At 66.9% G+C, this 12,749-nt stretch overlaps 7 protein-coding genes across 7 annotated transcripts; 5 read left to right on the plus strand and 2 right to left on the minus strand.

Moving 5' to 3' along the window:
* Positions 1–220: 220 nt before the first annotated feature.
* AMSG_11979 (uncharacterized protein) lies at positions 221–1,139 on the minus strand. Its single transcript, XM_013900976.1, has one exon. The coding sequence runs from the start codon at positions 1,048–1,050 to the stop codon at positions 679–681; it is 372 nt and encodes a 123-aa protein (XP_013756430.1). The 5' UTR covers positions 1,051–1,139; the 3' UTR covers positions 221–678.
* A 305-nt stretch (positions 1,140–1,444) lies between these two features.
* On the plus strand, positions 1,445–4,364 carry AMSG_06447 (MRS-1 protein). Its single transcript, XM_013900856.1, has 3 exons — positions 1,445–1,569; positions 1,707–1,814; positions 1,899–4,364. Exons 1-3 carry the CDS (start codon positions 1,473–1,475, stop codon positions 4,346–4,348), a joined length of 2,655 nt encoding a protein of 884 aa, XP_013756310.1. The 5' UTR covers positions 1,445–1,472; the 3' UTR covers positions 4,349–4,364.
* A 159-nt stretch (positions 4,365–4,523) lies between these two features.
* AMSG_06448 (uncharacterized protein) lies at positions 4,524–6,254 on the plus strand (the record flags this gene model as incomplete). Its single annotated transcript, XM_013900857.1, has 2 exons — positions 4,524–4,560; positions 4,759–6,254. 2 exons carry the CDS (start codon positions 4,524–4,526, stop codon positions 6,252–6,254), a joined length of 1,533 nt encoding a protein of 510 aa, XP_013756311.1.
* Positions 6,255–6,342: 88 nt separating this feature from the next.
* Positions 6,343–8,459, plus strand: AMSG_06449 (uncharacterized protein; the record flags this gene model as incomplete). Its single annotated transcript, XM_013900858.1, has 2 exons — positions 6,343–7,219; positions 7,249–8,459. The coding sequence occupies 2 exons, from the start codon at positions 6,343–6,345 to the stop codon at positions 8,457–8,459; spliced, it is 2,088 nt and encodes a 695-aa protein (XP_013756312.1).
* A 108-nt stretch (positions 8,460–8,567) lies between these two features.
* AMSG_06450 (thioredoxin TrxA) lies at positions 8,568–9,181 on the plus strand (the record flags this gene model as incomplete). Its single annotated transcript, XM_013900859.1, has 2 exons — positions 8,568–8,642; positions 8,835–9,181. The coding sequence occupies exons 1-2, from the start codon at positions 8,582–8,584 to the stop codon at positions 9,179–9,181; spliced, it is 408 nt and encodes a 135-aa protein (XP_013756313.1). The 5' UTR covers positions 8,568–8,581.
* A 180-nt stretch (positions 9,182–9,361) lies between these two features.
* On the minus strand, positions 9,362–12,713 carry AMSG_06452 (sulfite reductase flavoprotein). The gene is made up of 2 exons (XM_013900861.1): positions 12,663–12,713; positions 9,362–12,492 (listed from the first exon to the last, which is right to left on the minus strand). Exons 1-2 carry the CDS (start codon positions 12,700–12,702, stop codon positions 10,613–10,615), a joined length of 1,920 nt encoding a protein of 639 aa, XP_013756315.1. The 5' UTR covers positions 12,703–12,713; the 3' UTR covers positions 9,362–10,612.
* On the plus strand, positions 9,669–10,602 carry AMSG_06451 (uncharacterized protein; the record flags this gene model as incomplete). The annotated part of the gene is made up of 2 exons (XM_013900860.1): positions 9,669–10,517; positions 10,558–10,602. The coding sequence occupies 2 exons, from the start codon at positions 9,669–9,671 to the stop codon at positions 10,600–10,602; spliced, it is 894 nt and encodes a 297-aa protein (XP_013756314.1).
* Positions 12,714–12,749: the final 36 nt, after the last annotated feature.

The following is a 12,749-nucleotide window of genomic DNA, read 5'->3' on the forward strand; positions in this document are numbered from 1 at the left end:
CCCCATGCCGCCCAAGCCCCTCCACCCTCATCACCCACACCCCACACACAGCCATCAGCCGTATCATACTCACCCACATCAATGCTCAAGCCCAATCGCCATACCCACCACCTCTTCGCCAGTCCCGCCACCCACGTCACGACCCCCCTCATCCCCCCTACCATACTCATTACGCCCCATCACCACAAACGACCACCCCCACCCCCTACCCCACCACCATCACTTCCATCCCAGCCACAACTCCCACCCCCATGCCATGGCCAAGCCAACCATCATCCCATCGCGCACTCGGCTTCCTCTTCCTCCTCCTCCTCCTCCTCTCCCCACTCTATCTCACCTCCATCCTCATCCCCGACCCCGACACCCACACCCCTCAACCATCACATGCCATACCGCCCATCCTCCAAACAACAGCAATCTCAAGTCAACCAGCCCGACCCAGCCCCCTCTGCTGACCCTGCCTCGCCAATCATCAGCCGCCAGCCGTCGCCCGCTCGCCATATCAGTCTACCTTCATCACCACCGGCGTACGTCATATACATGTTGTAGAGGTTCAGGCGATCAATGAGGGCGCTCACGCGAGACAAAACGAACGACAGTAACGTCATGTTGAAGGCGTGAGTCAGGGCGATCCTGTCCGTTGTAGTGCCCTTGCCGCCATGACGCTTGAGTCGAAGGTCAAACTGCCTGAACCGGCCCTTGCCATATGAAACAAGAGGCAGTGGGTTGCCAAAGATAGGCTTGGGGTGGTAGGCAGCGGTCGCCATGGGGGGTGCCTGGCACGGCCATGGATGCCGGGAACGGCACTGTAAGTGCTGTAGAACTCGTGTGTTGTTCAGGACGGAAGTTGAAGGTGAGCGTGACTTTGAACACCTCTGGTGACTCAACGTCGTGGCCCTCGTCCTTGTTCCCGGCCGGCATGGTCGCCTTGTCCGTGAGGGTTTGCTCGAGGCCCTTGTGTCGCTGGGGTTCACGCTCAGCAGTTACAGTCACATTGAACGCACGCATGCGCGTGGGCTGGCTTGTGGTAGAGGAGGAGGATGCGCTCATGGTTCTGTAGGTGTAGTAGGTATGGTGAGTGTGGCGAGTGGAAGGTGGCGGTGGCCGTCAACTTGGTCGTGTTTGTCAGCGCGAGAAAGGTGTTGCGGGGCTTGGCGCCACTCGATGAGCCCACAGACTGTGGCGTCCAAATCACCCACCATCGCGCTAGCAGCGTTGCCGACGAGAACCTGGCGGGCGACCGAGGTGAGGAAGACCGCACCCGCAGCGCCACTTGCTTCCGCCGCCCCCTGTGCCTGTGCCCGTGCCCTGCAACAATCTGGCAACGGCGGCAGCACACCTGCTCGCCATTTTCCACGGCTTCGATGGCCCGTTTGTTCGCCATGCGAGACAGACTCGTCCAATGATTCAAGGCCGCACGGCACCTCGGCACCTCGGCCACTCACTCCTCTTGCCGTTCTTCTCTTCCCACCATGGCGCAATTCATCCCGTCTCTCCGGGACTCGCCAGTCACCGAACCGGACGCCGCCAAGCGGAACATCCTCGTCACCTCGGCCCTTCCCTACTGCAGTATGTCCCCTCCCTGCTGCCGTGTACCCCCCCCCCTTCCCACCCTCCTCATTTCACCCGACATCCTACCACTCACCCACACCCACCCTCCTCGTGCCCCCCTGCCCCCCGTGCCCCTTACCACACCTCCGCCACAGACAACGTGCCTCACCTCGGCAACATTGTTGGCTGCGTCCTCGGCGCCGACGTGTATGCTCGCTTTTGCCGTGCTCGCGGCTACAACACGCTCTACGTTTGCGGAACTGGTACGTTGTGATCCTCGTCTCCGGCCCCCCCTCCCCCTGCCTTCCTCCCCCCCTTTCCTTCCACAGCTCACCTGGTGCGATTAGACGAGTACGGCACTGCTACCGAGAACAAGGCCCGCGAAGAGGGTGTGAGTCCGAAGGAGATCTGTGACAAGTACCATGCCATTCACGCGCAGGTCTACGAGTGGTTCAACATCAAGTTTGATACGTTTGGCCGGACGTCGACGCCTAAGCAGACCGAGATCGCGCAGGACATCTTCAACAAGCTGCACTCTGCCGGCCTCACCCTCGAGCAAGAGGTGACACAGCTGTACTGCGAGGCGTGCGCCAAGTTTCTGGCTGACCGCTTTGTCGAGGGCACCTGCCCCAAGTGCGGGTACAACAACGCCCGCGGCGACCAGTGCGACGGCTGCTCGTCACTTCTCGACCCGACCGACCTTGTCGAGCCCAAGTGCAAGGTCTGCTCCAAGACGCCCAAGCCGCGCTCGTCGCAGCATGTCTTCCTCGACCTGCCCAAGATCGAGCCGGACCTCCGCGCTTGGCTCGAGTCGGAGCCGCAGAAAAACGGCTGGCCCGACAACGCGATCTCGACCTCGCTCGGCTTCCTCAACCGCGGCCTGCAGCCGCGGTGCATCACCCGCGACCTCTCGTGGGGCACTCCGGTTCCGCTTCCCGGCTACGAGAACAAGGTCTTCTATGTCTGGTTCGACGCACCCATCGGCTACATCTCCATCACTGGCAACTACCTGCCCGAGACCTGGGAAGCGTGGTGGAAGGCGCCCAAGTCCGACGATGCGCCCCAGGTCGAGCTCCGTCAGTTTATGGGCAAGGACAACGTGACCTTCCACGCCATCATTTTCCCGTCGACGCTCCTAGGCTGCGCCCAGGCTGGCGACAAGTACAACCTCGTCCATCATCTCGCCTCGGTCAACTACCTGCAGTACGAAGACTCCAAGTTCTCCAAGTCGCGCGGGACCGGCGTCTTTGGCGACAACGTGCAGACCACAGGCATCCCGCCCGCCGTCTGGCGCTACTACCTCATGGCGCTCCGTCCCGAGCGCTCCGACTCGGCCTTTGTGTGGGACGAGTTTGTCGCCCGCAACAACAACGAGCTTGCCGCCAACCTCGGCAACTACGTCAACCGCGTCCTCAAGTTTGCCAAGGCCAAGTTTGACGGTGTCGTGCCGGCCTCGGGCCCGCCCACCGAGCTCGAGACCACCTTTGAGGCCGAGGTCAACGCCCGCCTCGCAGAGTACCTCGAGGCTATGGAGCAGTCGCAGCTCCGCGCCGGCCTCGCCGCCGCTATGGCGCTCTCCTCGCTCGGCAACAAGTACCTGCACGACGGCGCCCCGTGGGCTGTCATCAAGACCGACCCGGCCCGCGCCGGCGCCATCATTGCCAACGCCGCCAACTACATCTACTTCCTCGCCGCTGTCTTTGCGCCCTTCCTCCCCTCCATCTCCTCGCGCATGCTCCACCAGCTTGGCCTCGTCGACAACCCCACCCCGGACCTCGCCGACGAGCTGCACCCGGTCATTCCGGACGCCTATGCCCTCGCCGACGCCGTCCTCCCGGCTGGCCACGTCTTTGGCGTCCCCGAAGTTCTCTTTGCCAACATTCCTGAGGACCGCATCGCCGAGCTCCGTGCCCAGTTCTCCGGCAAGCAGGCCGACGACGCCGCGCCGTCCGGCGACGCTGCCGGCGCATCGGCATCCGCCGCCGCCGGTGGCGTCGCTGTCGACGCCGCCCGCCTCGCAGACGCCATCGCCACCCAGGGCGGTGTCGTTCGCTCGCTCAAGGAGGCCTCCGATGGCTCCGATGAAGCCAAGGCCAAGGTCTCGGCCGCCGTCAAGGTCCTTCTCTACCTTAAGAACCTCCATGCCCAGGTCACCGGCGACGACGGCAAGTCCAAGAAAAAGGGCAAAGGCAAGGGCGATAAGAAGGCCGGCAAGGCCGGCAAGAAGAAGGGCGGCAAGGTCTCCCGCGCCCCGCAGGACCCCAACGCTTGCCCGCTCGACCTCGCCATCGGCACCGTTGTCTCGTGCGTCCCGCATCCCGACTCGGACAAGCTCCTCGTCATGAAGGTCGACATCGGCGAGGCCGACGGCCCGCGCGACATCTGCGCCGGCCTGGCCAAGTCATACGCACCCGACCAGCTGATCGGCCGCTCGTTTGTCGTCCTCGCCAACATCAAGGCCGCCAAGCTCGGCGGCTTCCCTTCGGACGGCATGATGCTCGCTGCTGCTGCCGCCGACCCGGACGCCCCTGCCGACGCACCCTCCGAGATCGTCGCCCTCCTTGTGGCCGACGGCGACGCTGCCCCCGGCTCCCGCGTTCTTGGTGCCGGCCAGGTCCCGCGCGTCCTCGAAGGCTACGCCAAGCTCCGCAAGAAGGCTGTCTCCAAGGTCAAGATGGCCACCGCTGCCGACGGCGGCGTCCTCATCGACGGCCTCGCCCTCGCCACCATCGACGGCGTCCGCATCGTTCCCGACCCCACCGTCAACGGCATCGGTCCTGACGTCCCGGTCTGCTAAACTCGCAAGCTGTGTGCTCCCCCTCCCCCCCCCCCCCCGTCCCGCTGTTCTGGCAACTGTCACCGCCACCCCACCCACCCCACCCCACCACACCCCCATGCTGCGAAACTCGGACAGAGAGCTCCTACTCTCAGTCCTCGACACAGTAACCCGGACCCAGCAGCATGTCCAAGTCATGTCGCCACACCGCCTCCGCAACCTCGAGCTCATCCGTCTCGACGCTATCGACAAACTCGCGTCGTCGGCGGCCAGCGCGGGCTCATCGCCAACGCTACGCCGCTCGCTCCGCACCGCCGACTCACCGCCGCTCCATGCTCGCGCATGGCATGATATACCCTCGGCTCGTCCCACAACCTCGCCGCTTGTCGCTCCCGGCCTAGCTCGCTCTCGCCCGTCGAGAGCCTCAGTAGCAGACCAGCTCGCCGAGACTGAGGCGCTGCTGGCGCGGACTCGCCGCTGGTTCGGCGACGCACACCAAAGGCCCGCGGTGCAGAGCCCTGTGCCTTTGCATGCTGCTGCTACCCTCTCGCCGCGCCCGCCGGCGTCCGCCGGTCGCACCTCGGCCGATCGCACGCCCGCTGATCGCGTCCGCGAGCTCGAGCTCGAGCTGGAACTGATCCGGACTCGTCGTGAGAGCGAGGGCGCTGCTGCTGCCGCCGCTGCCACCGGTGACACACAAGCCAAGCTTGACCGCATTGAGTCGGTAGTCTTACATCTCGACCGCTCGCTCTCAGTTGCGCAGCAGACAACCCGCAATCAGCTCGAGGCCGAGCGCAATCTGGTCGAGTCCCGCATGCGGGTCCTCGAGTCCAAGCTCGATCTTGCTGCGGTGCCGCCGCGAACAGACGCGCTCCACTCTGCCGCCGCCGCTGCAGAGTCTGGCTATCAGGCCAGCCAGCCGTCCGACTCGCTCGCCGCGCTCGCCGCGCTCGCCGCCGACCTGCAGCAGACTCGCGCCGGCATGGCGGCATCGACCGCTACTGCTGCAGCATCACCACAAGTTCCCCAGCGCCATGCAGCCGACTCGACGACAACGTCCCCGCGCCGCTTGGCCTCGCCGCATCGCCCGAGCTCGCCAAGCCCTGCGCTCCGCGCCGAGCTCGATGCCATGCGCGCCGAGCTCGCCGAGTCCAAGGCGCTCGCTGCCGCCGCCGCTGAGCGCGCCGCCGCCGCCGAGGCTGCCCAGCATGCTGCGCGTCACACCGCGGCTGCCGCCGAAGACCGCGTTCTCCGCCGACACTGGTCGCCACCGTCAACTGCGGCGCGGACCAGTCACGAGCTCGAGGCGCCACCTGTGCTCGCCGCCACCTCGCGCTCGCCGTCGACCTCGCCGTCCAAGCTCCGCTTCCCGCTGCGCCAGGTCGAGACGCCCAGCGAGCGCAAGCTGGCAGAGGCCCGCGCCGGCCGCGAGCGGCTGCAACTGAGCCACGCGCCGCTCCCGCGATCGCGCCGCAAGCCGGCGGGCTACGTTCCCAAGTCGACCTACATCACCCCGCCCGATGTCGCGCCGTTTCTGGCACCGTCGTCGGCGCGCGCCGCCGCCGCAGCAGCAGCAGCATCACCACCCGCAGGGCGCTCACGAACGGCCGGCGGCAACCGCGTCCGCAGCCGCCCGGCCCGCCCGCGTACAAGCTTCAAGACCCAGGTCGTCAATGGCATCGAAGTTGTGTACAGCGAGCGCGAGCACCCGCTGACGTGGTCGGTCTCCGAAGTGGCCCGGATGCAGGTCGAGGCCGCCGCCGGCGGCACCCTCCCCATCAAGGCCTCCCCGCTCCCGACACTCCGCCTCTCCCCGAACACCTCCCGTGGCGACCACGACTCGTTCGCCCTCGACGTCGTCGAGCTCGCCACCGACAACAACACCTCGCCGCCGCGGGCCAACTCGTCCGGCGCCACGAACGAATGACACTGTTGAAAAAAAGGTCGTAGATTCGCCAACCTCACCCGGCGAGGCCGCACACTGCACCCCACCGCACCCCACCGCAGACCACCGCATGGGCATCCAAGGCCTGTTGCCGCTGCTGGCAGAGGTGACCAAGCGGACACACGTGTCGTCGTTTGCGGGGCAGACGTTCGGGGTGGACATCTCGTGCTGGCTCCACGCCGGTGCGACGCGGTGTGCGACACAGCTTGCGCTCGGCCAGCCGACCCGCGGCTATGTGGACTTTGTTCTCGACCGCATCGCGTGTCTGCGGCACAACAAAGTAAGCCCGTATGTGGTGTTTGACGGCCAGTCGCTGCCGGCCAAGGCCGGGACCAACACCGCTCGGTCGGCCCGCCGCGCAGAGGCCAAGGCCCTCGGCGAGGCGCTCCTCCGCAAGGGCGACCACGCCGGCGCCAAGGACGCGTTCAAGCGTGCAGTCTCCATCACCTCGACCATGGTCCGCCACGTCCAACACGCGCTCAAGGCTGCTGGAATCCCGTTTGTCGTCGCGCCGTTTGAGGCCGACGCCCAGCTCGCGTGGCTCCAGATCTCGGGCGTCGTCGACGCTGTCCTCACCGAGGACTCGGACCTGCTGGTCTTTGGTGTCACGTCGATGGTGTGCAAGATGACCTACGCCGGCGACTGCTCGCACGTCGATCTCTCGCCCGGTGCGCTCGCCCGCGTCACCGCGCTCAAGCTCGCCACCTTTGACCACAAACTCTTCCGCGCCATGTGCATCCTCTCCGGCTGCGACTACCTGCCGTCGATCCGCGGCATCGGGCTCAAGACTGCCAACTCGCTCCTGGTCAAGTGGCGGAGCGTCGAAAAGATCCAGGTTGTCCTGCGCGCTGAGCGCGGGGCCTGTGCCATCCCGCCAGGCTACGCTGACGCCTACGCCGACGCCGAGTGGACCTTTCTGCACCAGCCGGTCTTTGACGTCAACGCCCGTGCCATGGTCCCGCTCACCCCTTCCCAGACGACGCGACGCCCGAGCTCATCGCTGCGCGTGCCACAGTCGCCGGCGCGCTCAGTGAGCCTGCCATCGCCGTCGCGCTCTGCACCGGCGAGCTCGATCCCAAGACGCTCCAGCCGTGGCCAGCTCCGCTGCCGCGTCTCCCATCGCGAGGGCCGCGCCGCTCCCACTCGCTCCCGTCGCATGAGGCGTTTGCCTCGGCCGAGGGCTGGCGTGACAAGACGCAGCCAACCATCTTCCAAGCTGTCCAGCGCATGCGGCCGGCGCAGGCCAAGGCCGGCGCCGAGCTGCCGCCGGTCCAGCGAACTATCTTCTCGTCGGCGGCCAAGCGCCGCGCGCCGCGCGAGGAGCCGCTTCCCAATCCGCGCCCCACCAAGGCCGCCAAGCCGCTGCAGCCATCGTCCGAGCCGGTCACTCCGCCGCGCAAATCGTTGCAGAGCCTCGCAGACTCGCGCGGGCTCCTCACAAACTCGGCCATCCATCCCGGACACGTCGCAGTCGCACCAACCTCGCCGACCTCGCCGCGCCTCCTCGGCGCCGTCGCCTCGCGCTTTGAGTTTGGCGACGACTGCGCAAATCAGCCGTGGCCTGGCAAGGCTGCGGCCAAGAGCAAGGGCAAGGACAAGACCAAGACCAAGACCAAGAAAAAGAAGAAGAAGAGCAAGCGACGGAGCGACAAGGCCGCTCACCCGGGGCACGCCATCACCATCCCAGACTCACCGCTGGTCAACTCTGCGCGAGTGGCATCGTACGTCGCGGCCGCCAAGACCGCGCCAACAACCTCGATCTCGCTTCTCTCGCTCGATGCATTTGCCTTTGGTGTGTCCAGCCCCACGCCGACGCCCACCACACCCTCAGTCGAGGCCGCCGCCGCCGTCAGCCCGCGCACGCCCTCGGCCGCCATCGGCGTCTGCCGCCTCCGCCGCCGCCAGCTCTCGGCCGTCCTCTCCCGCACCGTCTCTGCGCCGCCGGCCATGCGCCGACAGCACCTGCCGTCGCCGATCGCGCCCTCCTCTGCCCATACCGCCCCCAACCCCGCCCCCGCCCCCGCGCCTGCGCCCGCTCACACCCGAGACGACGTCGATGCGCTCGTCTCGGCCGCCGCCTCGGCCGCCACCCCCGCCAGCCACCAACCGTCGCTCCTCGACAGCCTGCGCTTCAACGCTAGTGGAGGCATCAGCCCGCGAACCTCATCGCTGGTAGGCATCGAGTAGCAAACACCACAACCGCCATCATGTGCTGCAGACGCCACCACCACCGCCACCGCCTCCAGCACAACCACCCTCTTTCCAACAACCACACCTCTGCAGGCCACACTCCACTCCCAACCACTGCCATGCTCAACCTTGCCCGAGTGTGCACTGCTAGCGCCGCCCGCCAGACCCCGCTCATTCGCAGTACGCTCCCTCTCCCCTCTCCCCTCCCCCTCCCCCTTCCCCGCCCCTCCCCCTCCCCTTCTCCTGGCGACCCATGATGACGTGCCGACGACGTAGGCACCCCCCCCCCCCCCCCGTGCACTGCACAGGAGACAGACGAGGCCATGGGACTCATACGAGGTAGCATTCTGGCGATGTGGGATACGGGCACAGGCTATGCGGTCAAGGTGATGGAGGAGGTTGATGCGTACAAGGCTGTGGTCGGTGCTGATGACAAGGTGGTCGTCGTCGACTTTGCCGCGTCGTGGTGCGGGCCGTGCAAGCGGATCGCGCCGGTCTACGAGGCCCTCTCTGACGAGCACACCGACATCGAGTTCCTTCAGGTTGACGTCGACACCCTCCCCGAGGTTGCCGGCTCCGAGGGCGTCGAGTCGGTCCCCACCTTTGTCTTCTACAAGCACGGCACCCGCCTCGGCCAGGTCGCCGGCGCCGACAAGGACACCCTCACCCAGGCCATCACCAAGCTCAAGGACTTTGACATGTCGCAGATCGAGCAATGAACCCTCTGCACTCGCACAGTCAACGACATCACCCTGCCTCATCAGCCCGACCAGCCTAGCAATCGCGTTCCGTCCAGCAGCTGTGAATGGCACGCCGACAGACCTCCCCCTCCCCAACACACCCCTCTCCCCCTCCCCTACCACACACACACACGCACACATACACACACATTACCACCCCCGCTACCCTCATCTCCTTCCTTGTGGCCATGTACTGCGCTCCGATCGATGCCCACACACCCCTCGCTCCGCCTCGTCCACACGTCGGCCGGCAGAAAAGGTCGCACTTTGCCGACGCACCTTCCTTGCCCAGCTCCTGCGGCGGCGGCTGACCGGGCGCCCTGGACAGCCCCGGGGCTGCCACCGCGCGCGCATTGCGTGCATCACTGGTAGAGTTGCTCTTCCACGCCACCATCGTGCTTACGGCCTTGTCCCACACCACGGTGAGGTCCTGGTCTCGGTCGCTGCGGTCGCCACGTCGGCCGCCATGTCGGCGGACGGCTCCGGCGACGGCACTGACGACGACGACGATGCCGACGCCGCCGCCGGCCGCCGCTGTGGCTCGGCGATGTACCTTGCGATGTGGGCAACGGCCGGCGCGCCGCGAGCGCTCCCACTGCTCCACGTCCCACTCTTTGACGGCCTGCTCCTCTCGCCGGAGCCGGTGTACCTCGACGCACCGGGCGTCGAGCTGGCGGTGGCGGTCGACGGAAGCGTGCTAGTTGCGCGTGCACCGTGTCGCGGCGCCACCGCCCTGACGGTTGTTGTCTTTGGCCTTGGCAGCGTGCTGGGCTCGGAGCTGCCAGCGCGCGGTGCGCTCGATCTGGCGGCAGCGGTAGCGGTGGTGAGCCACGTGGCGCCGCGCCACGTCGAGATCGTCGTCTCGCCTACGGCGCGGATCGTGGCCTTTGTCGCCGACGACGCCGTGAGCGTGGCGACGTGGCCGACAGCGCGCGGCGGCGTCCTCGTTGACACAGCATGGTCGCTCACCACTGTGATGGCGCGGGTAGCGGCGAATGTGCCGGATCTGCAGACGCGCACAATGGCGCGCAGCGCCTGGCGAGTTCTCGGCTTTGACCCCGAGGCCGGCACAATGTTCCTCGCGCTCGCGCTCGACGCCATTGGGAGCGTTGGCGCCCGGCCGCGGCGTGTGGTGTACGTGGCGCTGCTCGCGGTCTCGGCAACGGCTCTCGCACCGCTGCAGCTGGTCCGCCACACACGCCCGGTCTCAGCCGACACGGCAGGGCTCGACCACGTGCTCGACCTCGTGCCCCGGTACCTGAAGGCCATCGGGGCGGTGCCGGCCGAGCTCGAGCGTGCCTGTCCGGAGATGCGGGTGTGGCCGGCAAGCGCGCGGATTCCACACGCACCGCGAGTGGTCGTCGCCCATCCGGTCTACCCATCCGTTGGCATTAGCGTGAGTACCGCGGTCTAGAGCCAGACGTCGCGCTTGTAGCGACCGTCGGCGGCAAGCGCTGCAAGAGCCTCGGCGCCGAGAATGTCGTCGAGCGCAGCCTGGACGCCTGCAGCCATGGTCCGTGCGTCGCCGCACACGTAAATAACGCCGCCGTCGGCAACCAGGGCGCGGACGCTGTCAGCAGCAGCGCGGAGCTTGTCCTGGACATACGCGCGGTCTTGCTCGTCGACCCGCGAGTAGGCCATGGTGAGCTGGCCGAGCGCGCCGCGCTCTAGAAGGGCGGCGAGCTCCTCGCGATAGAGCTCCTCCGGTCCAGGCCGGCGAACGCCGTACACGAGCCACCACGCAGCGGCAGTGCCGTCGACACCAGCGGCCTCGCGTGCACGGAGAAACGACATGAACGGCGCAATGCCGGTGCCAGCGGCAATGAGCAGGACCGGGTGCGTCGCCGACGCCGGCGGTGGGCGGAACGCTGGCGAAGGGCGCGGGAAGACCACCAGCGGATCGCCGGCGCTCGACCCGGCCATGTGCTTGGTGGCGAGGCCGACAACCGTGAAGCAGAGCTCCACACTCGTGTCGTCGGCGGTGGTGGCCGAGTAGTACCGTGGCGCGAGCGGATGCATGTGCTCTAGGAGCGGCGCAACGCCGCCGCGCGGCGTCCCGATCGACGGGTACTGTTCGAGCACACCGCTAATGCCAAGCCCGGCCTTGACCAGCTCGCGATAGTCGGCCGCGCCATCGCGCGAGGTCAGCCGCAGCAGTGCAGCAGCGTCGGCTGGGTCGCTAGCCGCCTCAGCCAGAACCCGCAACAGCTTCTTGGTCGGTGGCGCCGAGAGCGCAACAGACGCCGCAAGCACGTCGGCGAGTCGGGCGCCGTCCTCGCCGCCAAACGGCGCAAGATGGTCCGGCAGCGCCGAGCCGTCGACCGTCTCAATGCGAACAATCGTCTCGGCCTCGGCAGTCAGCCCCAGCCGCTCCAGGACGGCGGCGACGTTGGCGCTCGGGTTCGGGACCGCGACGCCAAACGCGTCGCCGGGCTCATAGCCCGGCTGCTCGTCCGGCAGAACCAGCCGCGCCACGCACACCTGCTTCTCGGCCTCGTCATGGGTCACCTGCGCTACGTCAGCAATCTCCGCCACCATCGGCTGCTTGCCCTGCGCCTCGCGGTGGCGGTGCAGCGCGTCAACAACTGACAGCACCCGCGGCGTCGCAGACGCCGAGCCCGACGCCTGCGTCTCGGGCGTCGCCTCGTCCGAGACCTCAAACGTCTCGCACGGCATGGTCACCAAATTCAGCCGCGGCACAGGCAGCTCCATCGGCGTCGACGAATCCTTCTTGCCCTTGCCCTTGCCCTTGCCCTTGCCCTTGCCCTTGCCCTTGCCCTTGCCCTTGTCCTTGCCCTTGCCCTTGTCCTCGGCCACAGAGGCACCCGCATCACCAGCACCTGCATCCGCGGCACTCGCCGCCTGATCAAGATCGGCAAGCAAATCCCACAGCGCAGCCTTCCAAGGCTCGACAACAGCCTCGAGGCCGGTGGCATCGTCGGCGGTGGCGACCGGAGCAAGGCGGGCGCCGCCGATGGCGGCAAGGCGCTTGTCGAGGCCGATGCCAAACTTGCAAAAGTGATTGTGGTCGGTCGAGCCAAGCGCAAGCACCGCATACCGCTTGCCAGCCAGATGCTGCTCGTCGGTCACCTTGCGCCGCAGATGCCGCCAGAACCGATACGCAGCGTCCGGCGGCTCGCCCTCGCCGTGGGTGGCGGCGACGGCGATGAGGACCTCGTTCTCCACTGCGCCATCCCACCCACTCCGCGCAAAGTCCGCCATCGACACCACCCGCGCCCCGTGACCCTTCTCCTCTGCAATCTCTGCCACATGATTCGCCACCGATGTCGCTACACGCCCGGTACACACACCCGTTCCTCGCTTCCACGTGAGTCACTGCCAAACGGATCGCATCCATCGAAGCTGGGGCCTGGTACATGGCCCCTCTTCCTCCTCCCGACAGAGCCCACGCCAGTACAGTCGCTCGCAGGCATGTGCAAATGCTCGCTCTATGTCGTACCTGTCCCGGTCTGCGAGCCAAACATAATGAGAAGCTTCATGGTGCCGCGTGTGGTGCGATGAGTGTCGGTGACGGGAGCACGTGGTT

Source organism: Thecamonas trahens, assembly GCF_000142905.1.
Source record: "Thecamonas trahens ATCC 50062 unplaced genomic scaffold supercont1.33, whole genome shotgun sequence".
NCBI lineage: Eukaryota > Apusomonadida > Apusomonadidae > Thecamonas > Thecamonas trahens.